Source organism: Vicugna pacos, chromosome X (genome assembly GCF_048564905.1).
Source record: "Vicugna pacos chromosome X, VicPac4, whole genome shotgun sequence".
NCBI lineage: Eukaryota > Metazoa > Chordata > Mammalia > Artiodactyla > Camelidae > Vicugna > Vicugna pacos.
The window spans coordinates 107,732,810-107,750,052 of NC_133023.1; the positions used below are offsets into that span (position 1 = coordinate 107,732,810).

A 17,243-nucleotide genomic window follows, 5' to 3' on the forward strand; every position below is an offset into this window, starting at 1 on the left:
TTCCATTAATTTTAATTTTTGTTTCCCCTTGGCAATTTAAGGGAATGACTGGTAGCAGTTTACTGGATAGTCTCTCAGAGTCCTGTCAACACTGGGAGAGGCTCTCCTTCAAGGAGGGTACCTTTAAGGCAACTAACTCAGCAGACTTTAATCCCGTCAGAGTTGAAAGGCAATATAGATAGAGGATTACTGGACTGAATACTCAGGTAATGGAGACTAGAGGAGAGTAGCAGGAGTCACATCAGTCCTACAGTCTTATTTTAGGTACCGCTTGTGTCTTTAATTTTTCATTAGCCTTCTGCAATGAATCATTCAATGAAGGTATTTTGGAGTCTTGAAGCCTTTTGGAGGCTTCTACATGCCAATTAAATAGCTATCCCATTCTGTTTGTTTGATTTGGGAACTCTTACTTTCACGTACAGTTCTTAAATGAATGATCTTGTCTAATTGGAATGTTCCCTGTGATGACCACTGTAATTCTAGGTGGTCTTGGTAAGAATTTGCCATTTTTGTAGCTATCAGCAGCTTCTGGGACCACAGCTCTTAGACATAGAATTAGCAGGCATGCCAGAAGTTGGTGTGTTTCATTCTTTGAAACTTGAGGAGCTCATTTCTTTAGCCAAGTCTTGGGTCTCTTGGAGCCAAATTAATATCTAAGAGGCATGTGCCACTGGGTTGGAGATTTTATAGAGTTCTACAGTATAACTCACTGCATGGAAATTTTCTTAAGGTTGGCGAGTGAGGTTAAAGTTAGGTGATAAGCACCTAACGGCTTTTAAGTGGTTGACCTGTACCCACCAATTTTGTGGCGGCGGCTTCCAAGATTCTCATTAGCAATAGAACTCTTATTCCTTTCATGAGACGATTTCCTCACAGTGGCAGACATTCTAATGGTTTTTAGTAGTTTAACTTGTGCCTACTTAGATTTTGATGTGTTATTGGTAAAAAGAGTCCACATTTCTTATCTTAGTTTATCTCCCCACGTCCCCCAGTGGTTTTTTGCTGTGGACTTAACTTTGAGGCTTTCTGAATCCCCTAATAGTTGCCATTTTGCTTTCTTAGACTGAAGGAGTATCCATTAATTTCCCTTGTTGAAATAATCTTCCTTAATTCCATGAGACTTACTGTTTCTGGCTGCCTGTGCACCGTTCCTGAGCCCTATCAGGACCTCTCGAAGGTGGCTTACCTTGTAGATGAAATTTGCAATAAACCCAAGTGTTGTGGCCCAGTAAGTCTCACCCAGAACAATCTGCAGTCTCTCACACCCCAATTGTCCACTCAGAAATATTAGGACAAAGAAACTCAAAGAAGTTAGAGCACAAAATAGGCAGAGCTTATCCAAGAGCAGCTTACCCGGAGGTCCCAGAAGGCGGAAGAGGCAGCAAAACCGAAGGGCTCTGTGGGTATCCTCACCTGTGTCTTGGAGCCGTTCACGGAATCTTGAGCAGCTGTCTTCAGGTCCCAACCCATTGCCAAAATGTCAATTGACAAAACTAAAACAAATTTGTCCTTTATTTAAGGGAAAAGCCATCCATGGGTTGGGAGAGTACATGCCTCACAAGCAGTGAAATGCTATTCCCGAGGGATTTTGGGAAGAGCGAGTTTTACGGAGTCAGAGGACGCAACGTGGAGAAGGGCATGATTGGCTAGGAGGTCGGGGATTTCCTTGTAGGGCTAACAAACCCTATTTTCTAAGGTAAATGGCTAAAGTTGGGCTGGAGGATAGTGATTGGCGTAAATTAGGACTCCTTGACAAGTGTTTCCTATTAAGTGCAGCCTGACTTTTAGGTTTGGATTTGTGATGTGGGCTTGGCCACTAGGGGGCCCTCCACTTTGTGGGTCCTGGTACATGAATCACCTTCATCAATAGGTACAGCAAGTAGTGTTTGCCATGGCGTAAATTCCCCCTCAAACTGGTTAAGAGGTCATCAAAGGTCACGTGATTGTCCACAACAATCCTAACTAATGGGTTTAGACTAATTTGTCTTTTAAAGTTGAAGTTGTGCTACTTATGATTTTGGTTAGGGTCCGAGGCAAGTTTTGGGCCACGTTTGTCAGTGATACTATCCCTAGTGGCGGAATTGCAACTTGGATAGTACACATTAAAACAGAGTCAGTTGTACCTTCTGGGAGTTTTGGTTTTAATAAGCTTGGGGGTACTGCATTTTGAAGGTTTTTGGGTAGTATTTTTTCCAGAGAAACATGATCCACAGGCGGGATGGTGCTTTTAAATACTTAAAAGTGTCTCACAATTATCCTGAATCCTGTGTGTGGCCACGTTGTGTAAGCCTACCCGTATAAATGAAATACCCTAGTTGGGGGTAAACTGTACTGCGAGTATAAAGTGTCATTTATCACAACAGGGGTAAGTCAGTTTGATGTCCTTCGAGGTAGAAAAATTTTTTGAGTGGCGCTAACTAGTTCAGCAAAGCAGGATGTTATCTAAAGGGAATGAACTGACTGCAGGGGTCAGGAAAGCCTTAATATTATTGTCTACACCTCACCAGCTAGGTCTTGCTGATGGTATTCTAATCACCTTAGCAGAGCTTTCTGAGAATGTGAGGTCAAGGTCCATTTTTACAAGGCTGAGAGTTGGGATTAACGGTATGAGGGAAGCTGAAGTACCAGAAGGGGTCTGTGAAAGGGAATCTGCCTTCTGAGATGTTTAAAGGGATAGATGCTGAATTAGTGTCAGCAGGGGCTGGTGGAGGATATCAGATCCAGCAGTTAGTTAAATTCAAAGCAGTAGCTATGGCCTGGGAAAAACATATAGGAGAGTTTTGTTTTCTCTGAAGAGACGGAAGAGGGCAATAGTGGTTCAAAAATAATAGGATGAAGAGAAGGGAGATCATATTAGTGTCCTGGAGGGTATAAACGTGTAAGAAGAGGTAATATTAGAAGGGCAAAGGGACAGAAAAAGGGTTGAAAAATGAGAAAAAATCTCATTCTGTCATCTCGGGTGGAACCCATCGGCTTCTGAGGACAGCAGCTTTGTTGTCTCGAGCAAAAACTGTCCACTTCTGCTGTCAGTGGCTTCTGGAGGATTCCTAAGAATCCAGTTCCTCAGTCTTCTGATGAAATGGATGTCCAGTAGTCTGGGAGAAAGTGATGTGTATCTTTTAAGTTAAAAATGTAAATACTTAAATCTAAGTATCAATACCTTGTAGTTTTACCGATATACCAGTTGACGGTACCAAGATATTTTTCACAGAGGCTCAAAGGAAGTTTTATTTCCATTGCCTGTTTCAGAAGACCAAATCTCCAGGTGGCAGGTCATACAGAGGATGTTTAGGTGACTGTTTTGAAAATGTACCTTGTATCTATTGGTCATAAAGTTGGGGATATTTTATAAGTGTTCCAGAATATTCAATCCCGTTAACTTGTAAAATAGAGTAGAATCTGGGATTGGAAGTGAAATTCCCAAATGCACAAGGCAGTCTTTTATTAACATACAAAGAGAAAACTTGTGGATCTTTGAGTGGTTTGTCATCATCAGGCCAATGGCAGCATTTGGGGCCTGGGAATTCTGGGGTTTTTGAGAGCATTCATAATTATAACTTTTGAATTCTGTTAATTTTTTCTAAATTCGAATATGGTATGTACAGAGAAATTTCTAAGTATAATGTAATACTTGAAAGGATTTTGAAATGATGATCCCAGCAAAACGTGTGTCCCTATCACTAGACAGATACCTTGGGATTTCCCATATCATTTTTAAAAATTTATTTATTTTTAGGTGGGGAGGGAGATAATTAGGTTTATTTATTTATTTTTAGAGGAGATACTGGGGATTGAACCCAGGACCTCGTGCATGCTAAGAATGCACTCTACCACTTGAGCTACACCCTCTCCCCAGGGAGTTCCCATATCAGGAGAGAGAAATCGTTTCACTCAGCTCTCCAGCAAGGAGAGGCCTCAACCCACCCTAAGAATAGACAGCAATAATCAGAAAATACTCATCGCCCATTTGGAGATGTGTAAGTGGGACTCGGGGCTTTGGTTCCAGGCCATGTCCTACCTCCACAGCCTTTCAGGATGGCGGGAGTGCACGCAGAACACGCACTGCCAGCCACTCATCAGTACCTCTGGCCATCTCCCTGCTATTGTTGGTTCAGTGTTGCGGCCAAACTATGTTTGCTATGGAGGTGATAACACAAGGCATTTTTGCTAAAATCTGTTTTTATCATGGTTATCTTCTCAGATAATGGCAAAGCATCTCAAGGTCTTTTAAGTCACCATTTATTTTATAAGGGTTCCTGGAGAGGTCAGGAAATCTCCTTGTTTCTAAACCGTGTTGACATCATGGAACCAACCTAAAATCACATATTTACTCTCAGTATAAAGTATCCTGTTTTATATTTTGTCCGATGGTTAGCCTGGGCAAGGACAATTCATTTAGCTATCTGAACTGATTTAATTTCTATGAGAAGCTTGTATTTCAAGGAGACATTTAAGTCTGTAATAGCATATCCTGTTTAGCAATGTTTACTTTTACTTTTTCTTTTTGAACCATTAACAAATACAACTAAATCATGGTTATTTAAGAGAGTCTCTAGAAGGTTTGGCCAGGGCAGAGATAACCTCCTGGAAGAGATAAGCAACCATGGGGGGATTTTCTATTTCAGGTAAAGGGAGGAAGAGTGGCCAGGTTTGGAGCATTACAATAATATTTCTTAGGTGGCTAGGTGACTAGCTGAAAAGTGGTGAGTGCTTTGCTTCCATCAAAGAGTTTATACAGCATGAGAAGCATCATGTTTAGTGAAGACCTTAGAACTAAGCTTCCTGAAGTTTTTACATATTTTGCTGTTGCTGTTAAGGCTCACAAAGTGGTTATGTCTTGGTTACTGGATTTAAGCAATAGGACCCTCATGAGTCCTACATAACTAAGTCAGTACTCCAAATGCCTATCCACAAATATTTTGAACAAAATACAAAAATAGTTTGTGAATCAAGAATCCTGGAAAAATGTTTGGCAGAGAGTTATTGCATCAGTCTTTATGCTTAAATGTATGTTTCTTTTAAACTTGAAATGTATTCAATCATTGGAAGATATAACTACCATCTTTTATCTATGCATAACTAATGTAGGAAGTTAAACTCTGAGTTTGTCAAATTTATCATCATCATTATAAATACATTTGGCAGATAAAAGTTCTCATAACAGTTTTTACTTAATTAAAAGGTAGAAAATTTTATCACAACTGTTTGTCAGAGGAGACAAGGGGTAAGGAATACGTTATCTAAAGACAAGAAATATTTACAATCAACGTTGTAAAATCATACTAGATTATACCAAGGCTAAAGATTTATTGGGGGAAAAAAGCAGCAGCAGTGCCTCATATCAGCCAGGAGTGGAGGATGTTTGTTTATTTCTGAGACTTGGACAACATTCATGTTTTGTCTGTGTTCAGACATGATTACGCAGTAGTCTTGTTTTTGTCTCACTGAATCACCACCGCAGAGGGGACTTGTTGGATGCTGGTGTTGTGTGAATTTCTCTATGCTCACAGAACACGGCCAAGCTGTGAGGGCCACGCCAGCTCTCATATATTAGGGGCTATTTTTCTCATCAGTGACACTGGACCGTGAGTCTCAGCTCTCAAGCTTTTCAAGGAGTCCCTTCCATGAAATCTAATGAGTGTAGCAGTTTTGAAAGAGGATTTTTAATCCAGGGAATAACTATGGGTCAAATCTGGACCGCAAGGAGGAGTCTGCTGGATTAAAAAAACAAAAACAAAAAACACCTGTCTAGGCCCTTTTATCTCCAGTCAAACTTCAAAGAAAGGAATCAGTAGCGAAAGCATCACTTCGCACTGGGGATTGTGCTGACCGCCACGCCACCCACGCCCTGATCCACACACGTTCTGTTCACTGCCGTCCGAATTTCCCTGACTTTGTACTCCTACCTGATACAAACGTCCACTGTTACACTTTACTTTATGATAAGTGTTTGTGTCCCAGATACCCAAGTATAGAGCTCAAGGAAAAGAGCGTGTCTCACTTGAATTTCAGGCTTCAGGCCTTGGACAAAAGCCTGAGACAAAGCAGGTACTCAATGTTATTTACTTGATTATTAATGGAAAGTATTTTAACAGAAGACTCAACAGAATATGTAATGTTGAAAACTTCTCCAGTCACAGGAAGTATGTTGAATAAAAAGTGATGAAAAAGAAAGACCTGAATTCTTCACTGAGGAGCATTTCACAAAGTGGACAAGATCTGATAAATTCCTTGTGAGTGACTGCAAGTTTGTATACCTGGTGTTTAATGGTTTATTTTAAAATCTTTCACCAATGCTATTTGTTTCCCAGTAAGTGGCTGTCATCTCCATCTCGCTGATCCTTTAAATATACCTTCCCATACAGTGTTCCTGGGAAGATATATAAAGGAGAGAAGACCACTTCCCATTAAATTAGCAATGATTTGTTTTTGTCTTTTAAAACCATTATTTTATTGTGGTAAGAACATTTAACATGAGATCTACCGTCTTAACAAATTTTTGCAGATGATATGAATGTCTATGTAGAAAATCCCGAGGAACTTACCCAAAACTCCAAATAAAATATTTAGGTATAAATTGAAAATGTGTAGACTCTGTACACTGAAAAATTTTAAATCCTGATTAAAGAAATCAAAGAAGACCTAAATAAATGAAGAGATAGACCATACTCATGGATTGGAAGAATTGACATAGTAAAGATGTCAATTCTCCCTCAAATTGATCTGTAGATTTCATACAATTCCTATCAAAATACCAGCAAAAAGTTTTTTCAGACATAGAATAACTTATTCTAAAATGTGTATGGAAAAACAAAGGACCTAGGATATCTAAAGCAATTTTGAAAAAGAAAAATACACACACACACAAACGAGCACATGTAAAACTGGTGAAATACGACTAAGCTCTATAGATTGTACCATTGTAAATTTCCTGGGGGTTTTGTCCCTTACATTTTTCACTGTTAAACTCTTTTCTAGTCCCTTTTCTTTTTTCACTTGAGGTAAAGCTGACATATAACATTGTATTTGTTTCAGGTGTACAGCATGATTCATTACTTGTATACACTGCCAAATAATCACCACAAAAAGTTGAGTTAACATCCATCACCACACGTAGTTACACATTTTTTTTCTTGTGATGAGAACTTTTAAGATCTACTCTTAGCAACCTTCAAATATACAATACAGTAGTTAACTATAGTCACCATGCTACACATCACATCCCCAGGACTTATTTATAACTGGAAGTTTGTACCTTTTGCCCTGCCCCCTTCACCCATTTCACCCACCTGGGTTTTTATATTGTACTTCAGGTATACCTTGTTTCACACCTCAAAGTGCAGTATTGCACTTCGCAGGTACTGTGATTTTTACACATTGAAAGTTTGTGGCAACCCTGCATCGAGCAAGCTTATCATCGATTTTCCAACAGCAATTGCTCACTTAATGTTTCTGTGTCTCATTTTGGTAATTCTAGCAATCTTTCAAACTTTTTCATTATTGTTGTATTTGTTATGGTGATCTGTGACCAGTGATCTCTGATGTTATTACAACTTGCTGAAGGCTCACATAGCATTTTTTAGCAATAATATATCTTATTTTTTAATTAATAAAATTTTTTGTTTTCTTGGGGGGGTGGGGTAATTAGGTTTATTTATTTTTAGAGGAGGTACTGAGGACTGAACACAGGACCTCGTGCATGCTAGGCATGCACTCCACCACTTGAGCTATATTCTCCCCAATAATGTATGTTTAAATTTAGGTATGCACATTTTTAAAGACATAATGCTGTTGCACACTTAAAAGACTACAGTATCGTGTAAACATAACTTTTATATGCACTAGGAAACTAAAAAGTTCATGTGACTCACTATTTCAAGATTCGTTTTATTGCTGTGGTCTGGAACAGAATCCACGATCTCTGAGGTATGGCTTCATAGCTACATAGGGTGTTGTGACTGGGTGAAACTGGATGGAGGGGGCATGGGACCACTTGTTCACTTTTTGACACTTCCTGTCAGCTTACAACCATTTCAAAATAAAAATGTAAGGGGGATTGGGTACAGCTTGGTAGTAGAGTGCATGGTTAGTATGCATGATGTCCTGGGCTCAATTCCCAGTACTGCCATTAAAATAAACAGATAAATAAACATAATTACCCCCCCAAAACCCAAAAACCAAACAAGAAAATGTAAAATGATTCACATTTTCCCCCAAAAGTCATGTCACCTTTCCAATGGTACCCACTTAAAATAAACCCTACAAACTCATACCACGAACTCATTTATACCAGGTTTGTAAATATTATTTTTCCTAAATTGCAAAGAATGTTTTTTCCTTCTTTTCACAATCAGACAAATCCAGATGTGGGTCATTCTACAACACTAGCCTGAACTCTTAACAAATGTCAGTGGCACAAAAGATGAAAAAAAAAGCAGATTATTTCAGTATCTTAAATCTTAAAGGACAGAACAGGGACCTGATAGTGAAAGGCAATGTGTAAATTTTTATTGTATCTTGGATTAAAGAGAAAAATTTTAAAGATACTTTGGGAATAATTTGGAAAATTTGAATTTAGACTGTGCATTAGAGATGATATCTATGTTACATTTTGGAGATATGACAATGTTATCATAGTTATGTGGGAGAATGTTCTTATTCTCAGGAGGCTGATGCTGCGATGTTGACAACTTACCTTCAGATGCTTCGGCAAAAAAACAGAGAATAAAACAAATATGTCAAAATGTTAACAATTGGGAAATGTAGGTAAAGAATATATAGGCATTCACTGTGATACTCTTTTAAATTTTCTATAGGGTAAAATTTTTCTGTTATTTGCCTGACAACAGTAACAGTGTATTTTAACTCTCCTGACATTATAGAAATATGTAACATAAAAAGTAAAAAACTTGTTATTCCACTCCACATCTCAAAGTGTAACTACACAAATATGTAGTTTCCTCAAGACTTTTATCTATGCATATACTACCATTTTTTTTTAAATGGGATAATACAGGACCTCTTTCCTTGTACAGACAGACCACACTGTTTCCCCAGTCCTTTATTACAACACAAGACGTACCATGGCACACTGCTCTACTTGCTGGCTGCAGAGTTCAAGGATATGCCACTTTTTAGTTTGACTGCAATTACCAAATTGCCTTCAACAAATTATAAACTGATGACTCTTCCATCTGCGGTATCAGAGAGTGCCTGTATACTCATACCGTCATCAACATCAGGTAATTTATCAATCACTTCTTTTTTTTTAATCAATGAAAGGCAGTTCATACAAAAGGCAGTTCTCTTAAATGTGTATTATTAAGCGAAAGAAGCCAATCTGAAAAGGCTACATACTGTATGATTCTAACTTCCTAACATTCTAGGAAAAGGCAAAACTCTGGAGACAGTAAAGAGATCAGTGGTTTCCAGGGGTTAGGGAAGAGGGAGGGATGACTAGAAGAGCACAGAAGAGTCTTAGGGCAGTGACAGTACTCTGTCTGATACTATACTGGGTGGATACATGTCATTATATATTTGTCAAAACCCACAGAACGTACAACACCCAGAGTGAGCCCTAAGGTAAAGCATGGACTTTGAGCGTTAAGCATGTGTCCAGGCAGCTTCATCAATTGTAACCAATGTACCCTTTTGTTGGGGGATGTTGTTAGTGAGGGAGGTGATGCAAGTGTCGGGGCAGGGGGTGTACCTTTGTACCTTTCAATTTTGCTGTGAACTTAAAACTGCTGTAAAAATAAAGCCTACTTAAAAAAAGGCAGTTCTTGGTTGGTTTTAACTACATAACCTTCATTACTTTTGAGAATTAGCATTCCACCTTTATGTTCATTGGTTAATGATAGTTTTTGAAATGGATATTCATCTCCTTTGCCCATTTTTAAAAAGCAACTTTTTCTTTTATAGATTTGTTAGGCCGTTTAATATATTAGTGATTTTAGCCCATTATTTGGAGGAAGGAAGAAATGGCGTACTCAGGCTCACCACTTTATATGAACATGTATCTATTCAAAGGTGCATTCCTACAGACTGTGGGCCTTGTACAGGGAACCACCCAAGAGACCGGCTCCTTTCTTGAAAAAAGGGCAAGATGGAATAAACCTTTTATCTTGTTTCAAAGGCATTTCAAGGCATTACAGACATAATTACAGAGAAGAATCTTTGTACTTAGAGGGAGAGGAATGTAGGTAAGCATAGAAAATACAAGGCTGAAGACAGGAATAAGATGGGATTGTCTTTATCTCATCAGTAATGAGTATATGTTTGCAAAAGACTTATCTTTTACTTATTCATTAAAGCTGTCTTTATATTAAGAAAATTAATCTCAACATATGGACACTGTAGACCAAATATTTGGGTCCCCCCCAAATTCTTATGTTGAAACCTAATCTCCCAGTGTGATGGTACTAGGAGGTGGGGCCTGAGGTCATGAGGGTGGAGCCCTCATGAATGGGATTAGTTGCCCTTATTAAAGAGACCCTTGCCCCTGCCACCACGTGAGGTTAAGGTAAATGACCACCACCTATGAACCAGGAAGTGGGCCCTCACCAGACCCTGCCAGAGCCTTGATCTTGGACTTCCTAGACTTCACAACTGTGAGAAATAAAGTTCTGTTGTTTACAAGCCACCCACTCTATGATGTTTTGTTATAGCAGCACGAATGGACTAAGACAATGAGACTAAACTTTTTTCTTGGTTGTCTATATTTTGACTTTATTATATTTATATATATATATATCTTTTATAAAAGCAGAACTGTCAAATTTATCATTCTATTTTATGTCTCTGGGGTTTGTATCATACTAAGAAAGATCTTTCTTACTTTTAGATTGTAAGTACAAAATATTTTATAATATCACCATGCAGTACCTCAAAGGACTGCATTCATATTTCTCAGTCACACAAAACCTTGAAATGGTACCATAAACAACAGAATGTCAACTAGGGATGATTTTGGTGCTCCATGGAACATTTGGCCATGTCTGGAGACATATTTGGTCTACACCCCAGGGAGGGGATGTTACTGAAATCTACTGGGTACAGACCAAGGATACCACTAACCCCCTGCAGTGCAAAGGACGGCTCCCTCCCCACCTTCAATAAAGAATTATCCAGCCCCAAATGTCCATAAACCATCTCTCTTGCCTGGTTGTTCAGACCCCCACTGTTTCGATTTTCTGTATATCATAGAACACTGAAAAGGCTGAGTGAGATGGAAAAGGAAGAAAAAGGGAGAAATTGGATAAGGAAATTTTGGTAGGGTGGAGAAAACCATCTTACCCCATTGATAGTATCCTTAACTCAGTCCCTGCAATTCAGCTCCAAAAGTAAAATTTAACAAACATCATTTTATATAGTACACCGGAAAGAGAGTTAGAATATTGGAGGAAAAGAACCTGGCAAACATTACCGGCACACTACTAAGAGACAGAAGCATGAAGAGACTAATTATTATGTAAATGCCTTTATTTGAACTAATACACTGCTACCAGATTACATCATTTTTCAGAGTTAGAGTAACATTATGGTCTTGAAAACTATAGCAAACAGCTTGACAAAGCAAGAGTACATTAAGTCCTAATATATATGTTTATTTTTTAGTGACCACATCTCCTTGTCTTAGGTGTAAAATTAGAAAATTTACTGTACACTTAGCATACTTGGCCTACCGTATCCTGTCTAAGTTCTGCGCACACTCTCTCCTCAAAGATGTCATACTCAACAGCATTTGAAATCTAAAGAGAGAGTTGGATGATACAGGTTTTAAAATGAATAAGCATATATTGAACCAAGTGTTTTTAAGACAAAATATGTCAACTGTTTACAGCTTGGGTATGAGAGGGAAGATGGAAATTCAAGGTACATTTTCCTCTACCTATAATGTATGTTTTTTTACTTACTTGAAGACCCCTTAAAAAAAGTAGCAAAATCAGCAGTCTTGTTTAATGTAATCAAAATATTCTTAAATGTACAAAAAAGGATCATGTAGAAAGAATACTGTAAAAAGATACTGATTTTAAGAATAAAAGAATATGAAAAGCTTCTATTACATTCTGCACAGCCCGTTACTTCTGTAAATTTCCAGTACAATAAAGATAAGCAAAGGACAACTCATATCCAAATACCCTCTGACCACAGTTCTCGAATAAGAACTAGCATACTGGATGGAAAGCAAAATTATTGTCTAATAATATTCATATCCAATCATCTAAGCAAGTCTTAAGAGGTGGGCATTCTAAGAAGGAAGAAGATACTTAGAAATATGGACAGCAATGAGAAACATCAGGGCAGCGACCTAGGAGGAGCGTGTAAATGATTCGGCTATGAGCACGTTTCAGGTATGCCTGACAAGTCCACCTTGACTACAGGAAAGAGGAGTAGTTTTTACTAAAACTCTTTCCCCTGAGGGCTCTCATGATGCGCTTAGTCTTGTTACAACTAAAAGTCCTTTAAATAACCAACAGCTCCTTAAGCCATGAGCACTTCACCTGGAAATTGCCGATCTGCTAATCATGCACCTGGGAGCAAGGCTGTATTCCAATTGGCTATTTTACACTCTCTTCATTCCCCTGCCCATCAAGCATGCGAACACGGTCATGACCATCTTGGGCTTTACTTCCACAAGGTCTTCAGGGAGGGCGTACACCCTGGCTCCAATCCTTCTAGCCATTGACACTGCGTACCTAATGTTGGAGGAAACACAAATTAAAGTGACATTCTTGTCAGTCATGGGCACAATACGAGACATCTATTTCCTCTTAAATCATCATCTGGCTGAGACGCAAAACTGCCACGGCCAAAGTTCAAATCAGAATGATTTTATCTTTTGCTATTTTGTTTTCTTTTTTGTTTGTGACATCACTCCTAAGTGACATCAGATTTTTAAGCTCTACTATTTGGCGTTGCTATTATTTATTCGCTCCTTCTCTTCAATATGAAATGAGTTAATTTTGGAGCACTGATTTGATATGAAAAAAAAATTTTTTTATAGATATATCTAATGACCCAGACTGTTGATATTTCATTGAGCAACTACAGACACTCTCATGTGATCCCAGAGATATGGGGTGGAAAATTATGGCAGATGCAAAATGCAAGTTGCTTTGGTAGATGCAGTAAATACTTCCAAATATTCAAGGGCAGGGAGAGAGTTTACATGGCACATGGACAGAGTGGCTGAAACAAGGAATGGCAAGGGTAGCCAAAGGAAGGGAGAAAAGAACTGATGTGCCCAGCTGGGGAAATCTGCGGGAGCACCCCTCAATGAATACACGAGGCATTGCTAGGTGTTCTGTAATGGGAGTCTTTAAAGATGATCAAGTTTCTGGAAAAAGAAGTTTCAAGAGCTCTCAATATATTATGGACATTAAATCTTTATCATATACACTAAATATTTTTCAAGAAATGATGTGCCTAACTCCAAAGATTTGCAGTAATGTGTCTTAGCTATCCTGTGAAGCCCTGCTGTGGGCTGATTTTCAGTGTATACTAGTAAAGCTTTCACGGGTTGCCTGTGAAACCAGATCACAGTCTAGATTTTTGGAGAAGAAGGAAAGAGAAAGGTGGAAAAAGACCATCTCAATTACTGCTGAAATGTAGTAAACTTTCAAGACACAGTTTCAGCTGAGGCTTAAGCATCCTGCCCATTTAGGGACCAAGATAATCAACTCAGCATACATAGGAAGAGTGATCTACACACAGTGAGCGAGACATCGGTGGAAAGGCGTTTAAAAAAAAAAGTGTGACAGAAGAATACTCTTATCTAAGGCATGAATATTCCTAGCTCATTTTTCCCTTGAAAGCTTGTAGCTAAGTTGCACTAAAACACACAGTACGTTATTTCTGTAATCTGCTAAAGCAACAAGTGATTGAGCACCTACCTACATGCTCTTATATATTTTATTCATTTCAAAATCTCCAAGGTATTATTGCTCTCATTTTACTGATGAGGAATCTGAGGCTAGAAGAGGTTTCCCCTGGGGTAACACCATTCTTAAGTGGCAGAATGTGAAGGAGAACACACATCTGTCTGGCTGCAAAGCCTGGGCTCTTGCCAGGACATTCTGCAGCGCCCCTTACTTGGCATTATTGTGCTTGTCGTCCTCTGTGAGATTGCCGCTCTTAACAAGGTCATAGTTTATGCAGCCCGGCTGGATGGCGTCAATTAAATCCACAACTGCCAAACTGGAGCTGATCGTCTTGTCCTAGTGTAAAAGGACAATACCGCCGAGACTGTCAATGTGTACAAATTATCATGTGATTACTTAGATAAAGCCAAAAACAAAGTCCAGTGAATTAGAAAAGCATCGTGCCATTAGCCCAACAAGGAGTCTCACCCACAAAGAAACCAAAGGCTGTCTTTCCCAATTATAGATACTTTCTACAGCAAAAGTAATGTTTAATAGTCAAACATGGAATTCTTACCTTAAAACTCTGAATGGAAGTTGATTTTCCAGCTTCACTCAATGTTCTGTTCACCCAGCTGACGATGATGTCGTCATTAGCTTTCTGACCGTCTCCAAGGTCTTCCAGAACATTGAGGGTATATCTAAAAGAAGCAGCAGAAGAAACGGTCTTGATCTACCTTATGAGAAACGATGCAAACCACAGAAAGAGGCTCATATTATATGGAAAAAAAAAAACCCCCGAACATTTCAAGTAGTAGGGACTCGCCATTGAGCTGCCTTTTCTACTAGTTGGGAGATTTTCAGTGCTTTAATGAGTAAGCCCGACAGTCTACTGTAGGCACGCTTTGTACTAGTCCAGCCATGGTAAGGACTTAAAATAAACTGTGCTTTGGCTGGTACCCAGTTATAATGAATGCTTTTCAGCATTCTAGTGAAGAGATCCTCTTTCTCAAATGGATACATGGGATATTCATAAATTTTTGCTATTTTTTCACTCACTGATGCTAAATGAGGTTCAAATCTACGTGTCAGGTTTCCTATGAAAAAAAGGGGGAATTTTCACAGTTCTGCTGCCTAACTTTCAAGAAGGCACCTCCCATTGAACATCCAACATATATTCATTACTTAAGCTCACTTCAGACTCTAAACTCAAAAATTTCAAAGGTGTGGTCATTGATATGTTTGCTTAAAAATAATAAGGATGAGATCACAGACCTGTATTAGAGTGAAGTGTAAACAGCTACAACTGTGTACCGTACCTTCTCATCAGCTGCCAGACTAAAGCTAAAGTCAGGGTTTGGTTCCCATCATTCAGGTCTTGCCCTCCAATGCCAACCAGGGAGAATTTGGCAGGATGCTTCCCTAGTTCAACAGCATAGTTGCAGTTTTCTAGCTGCAAACACACAAAAGCAAATACAGATCTTCATTTGTTTAATCTGTACACGTGTGTGGGCACATGCACGTGACCTACAGGCTTAGTGTACAAAGCTAGTTCCTGTCCTCAAGAAGCTCAGAGTCAAAGAGTTTTCCAAATAAAAGAAAACAGACTGAGAATAAAAACAGTCTACAACAAATGCAGCAACTTAATTACCTACCTTTTTCATGTTGGCTCCAAGTTTCGGGTATGGAGGTTTATTAACCTTACTCCAGTCAACAGGAACTTTAATTCGTTCGTATAACTGTAAGATTACCAGGGCATCTTGCAGGTCACTAGTGATTTAAAAATAATTTTATCAGTGTTTTCAGACAGCTGGGCCTATGTTTCCTTAAAGACAGCAACACTACATTGTCAAACACAGTGTAGAAAACCATAGATAATACCCAAGACTGACAATTTTTATCAATCTGTGCTAAAAACAGAGCTAAGACCATCCAATTCACTTAAACAAATAATTGAGAGCTTACTGTCTGCAAGGTACTGTCCTAGAAGCTGGGCACATATGACAAAAATCTCTGGTCTTACATTAGAGTCAGAGAGAGAGACAATACACAAAGATATGGATAGATGGATAATATGATTTGCAGAAGGAAAAAAAGACCTGGGTTAGGGGTTAAGGAGTAGTAGGTGGTGGTCGGGATCTGAATCAGTGGCTCGAATACAGCAAGGGAATAAGGCATTAGATGTGGAAAAGAACATCCTGGGTTGAGAGAACAGCGAGCAGAAAGGCCCCGAGGCATCAAGAATGGTCAACTTAAGGTGTTCCCTGGTCTCTGTTTCAAAATATCAAGTATCTGTTCCCTAGGGTGTCAAAAAGACATTTAGACATGCTTTTACTTAATGATAATGATCATGTAAAGGCATAATCTGGGCTTTTGTGTATTTGGAAAATGAATAATGGAAGTCAGTGCTCAACATCTCTGAACATAAATAACTGCTACAAACTAACATTTAGAAAATGTTAAAAGCTGTAATCATTTATGCAGCTCCCACTCATAACTGTTCATAACTGTTTACAATAGCAGGAGGAAGGCTTACGCATATAGATGGTTTACATGGGGATTAACACCAAGAGAGTTCATCCAGTTACGGAAGGTTCTTTCTTCACGAGTTTCTCCTATTAAAAACATTCACAAAATTTACATATTCATTAAACACCTTATATATGTGCATATAGTGTCAACCCACATTTAAGACTATTTTATTTCCTCTGTACAGATCTACAGATCTTCTCTGATATGAATCTCCAAGCATTCTCTCTAGATACATGCTTGTTGTTTTAACTGGTTGAATTTATTTTAAAATTAAAGAATATAGCCTTATTATAACCAGTTAAGCAATTTAGAGGTTTATGAACATTTATAATCTCCTCCTCCTTCTAATCCTTTTCCAGTATCTCCTCAAATCCCCAAACCTCAAAAGTAATTGATGTTATCAGTTTAGTTTATATTTTAAAATTCTGCTATGGTCATATAAACACCTATGCTCATGTTAATTTACACCTTCCCTCTACCCAGTTAAAAATACTAAGCTACATATGAGTACTCCTTTCACCTGCCTACAGTACAACAAAATATTTGAAACTTCCGAAGCATAAAATTTAATGATTTTATAGTAATGCTAGCAGATATGCAATGAACTATTTATATTTGTCAAATTTTTAATAATTGTTTTATTTATTTATTTATTTAATTTGGGGGAGATAATTAGGTTTATCTATTTATTTAGTGACAAATGGAGGTACTGGAGATTGAATCCAGGACCTTGTGCATCCTAGGCATGCGGTCTACCACTGAGCTATACCTTTCCCCCTCATTTGTTAATTTTTAAATGCCATACTTTATGCACATACAATCTGGCAAAGGAAAACTCTTGCCTTTCCC

At 38.5% G+C, this 17,243-nt stretch overlaps 1 protein-coding gene across 1 annotated transcript in view; it reads right to left on the reverse strand.

The window, feature by feature from the left end:
- Positions 1-11,463: 11,463 nt before the first annotated feature.
- Positions 11,464-17,243, reverse strand: part of PLS3 (plastin 3) — a 76,100-nt gene continuing 70,320 nt past the window's right edge. Inside the window, exons 11-16 of the mRNA XM_015250485.3 lie at positions 16,399-16,477; positions 15,518-15,632; positions 15,182-15,315; positions 14,440-14,563; positions 14,095-14,219; positions 11,464-12,698 (exon numbers count right to left, since the gene is read on the reverse strand). Of these exons, the coding sequence (XP_015105971.1) occupies positions 12,566-12,698; positions 14,095-14,219; positions 14,440-14,563; positions 15,182-15,315; positions 15,518-15,632; positions 16,399-16,477 (710 nt within the window). The 3' untranslated portion in view covers positions 11,464-12,565. The remainder of the gene's footprint in view (positions 12,699-14,094; positions 14,220-14,439; positions 14,564-15,181; positions 15,316-15,517; positions 15,633-16,398; positions 16,478-17,243) is intronic.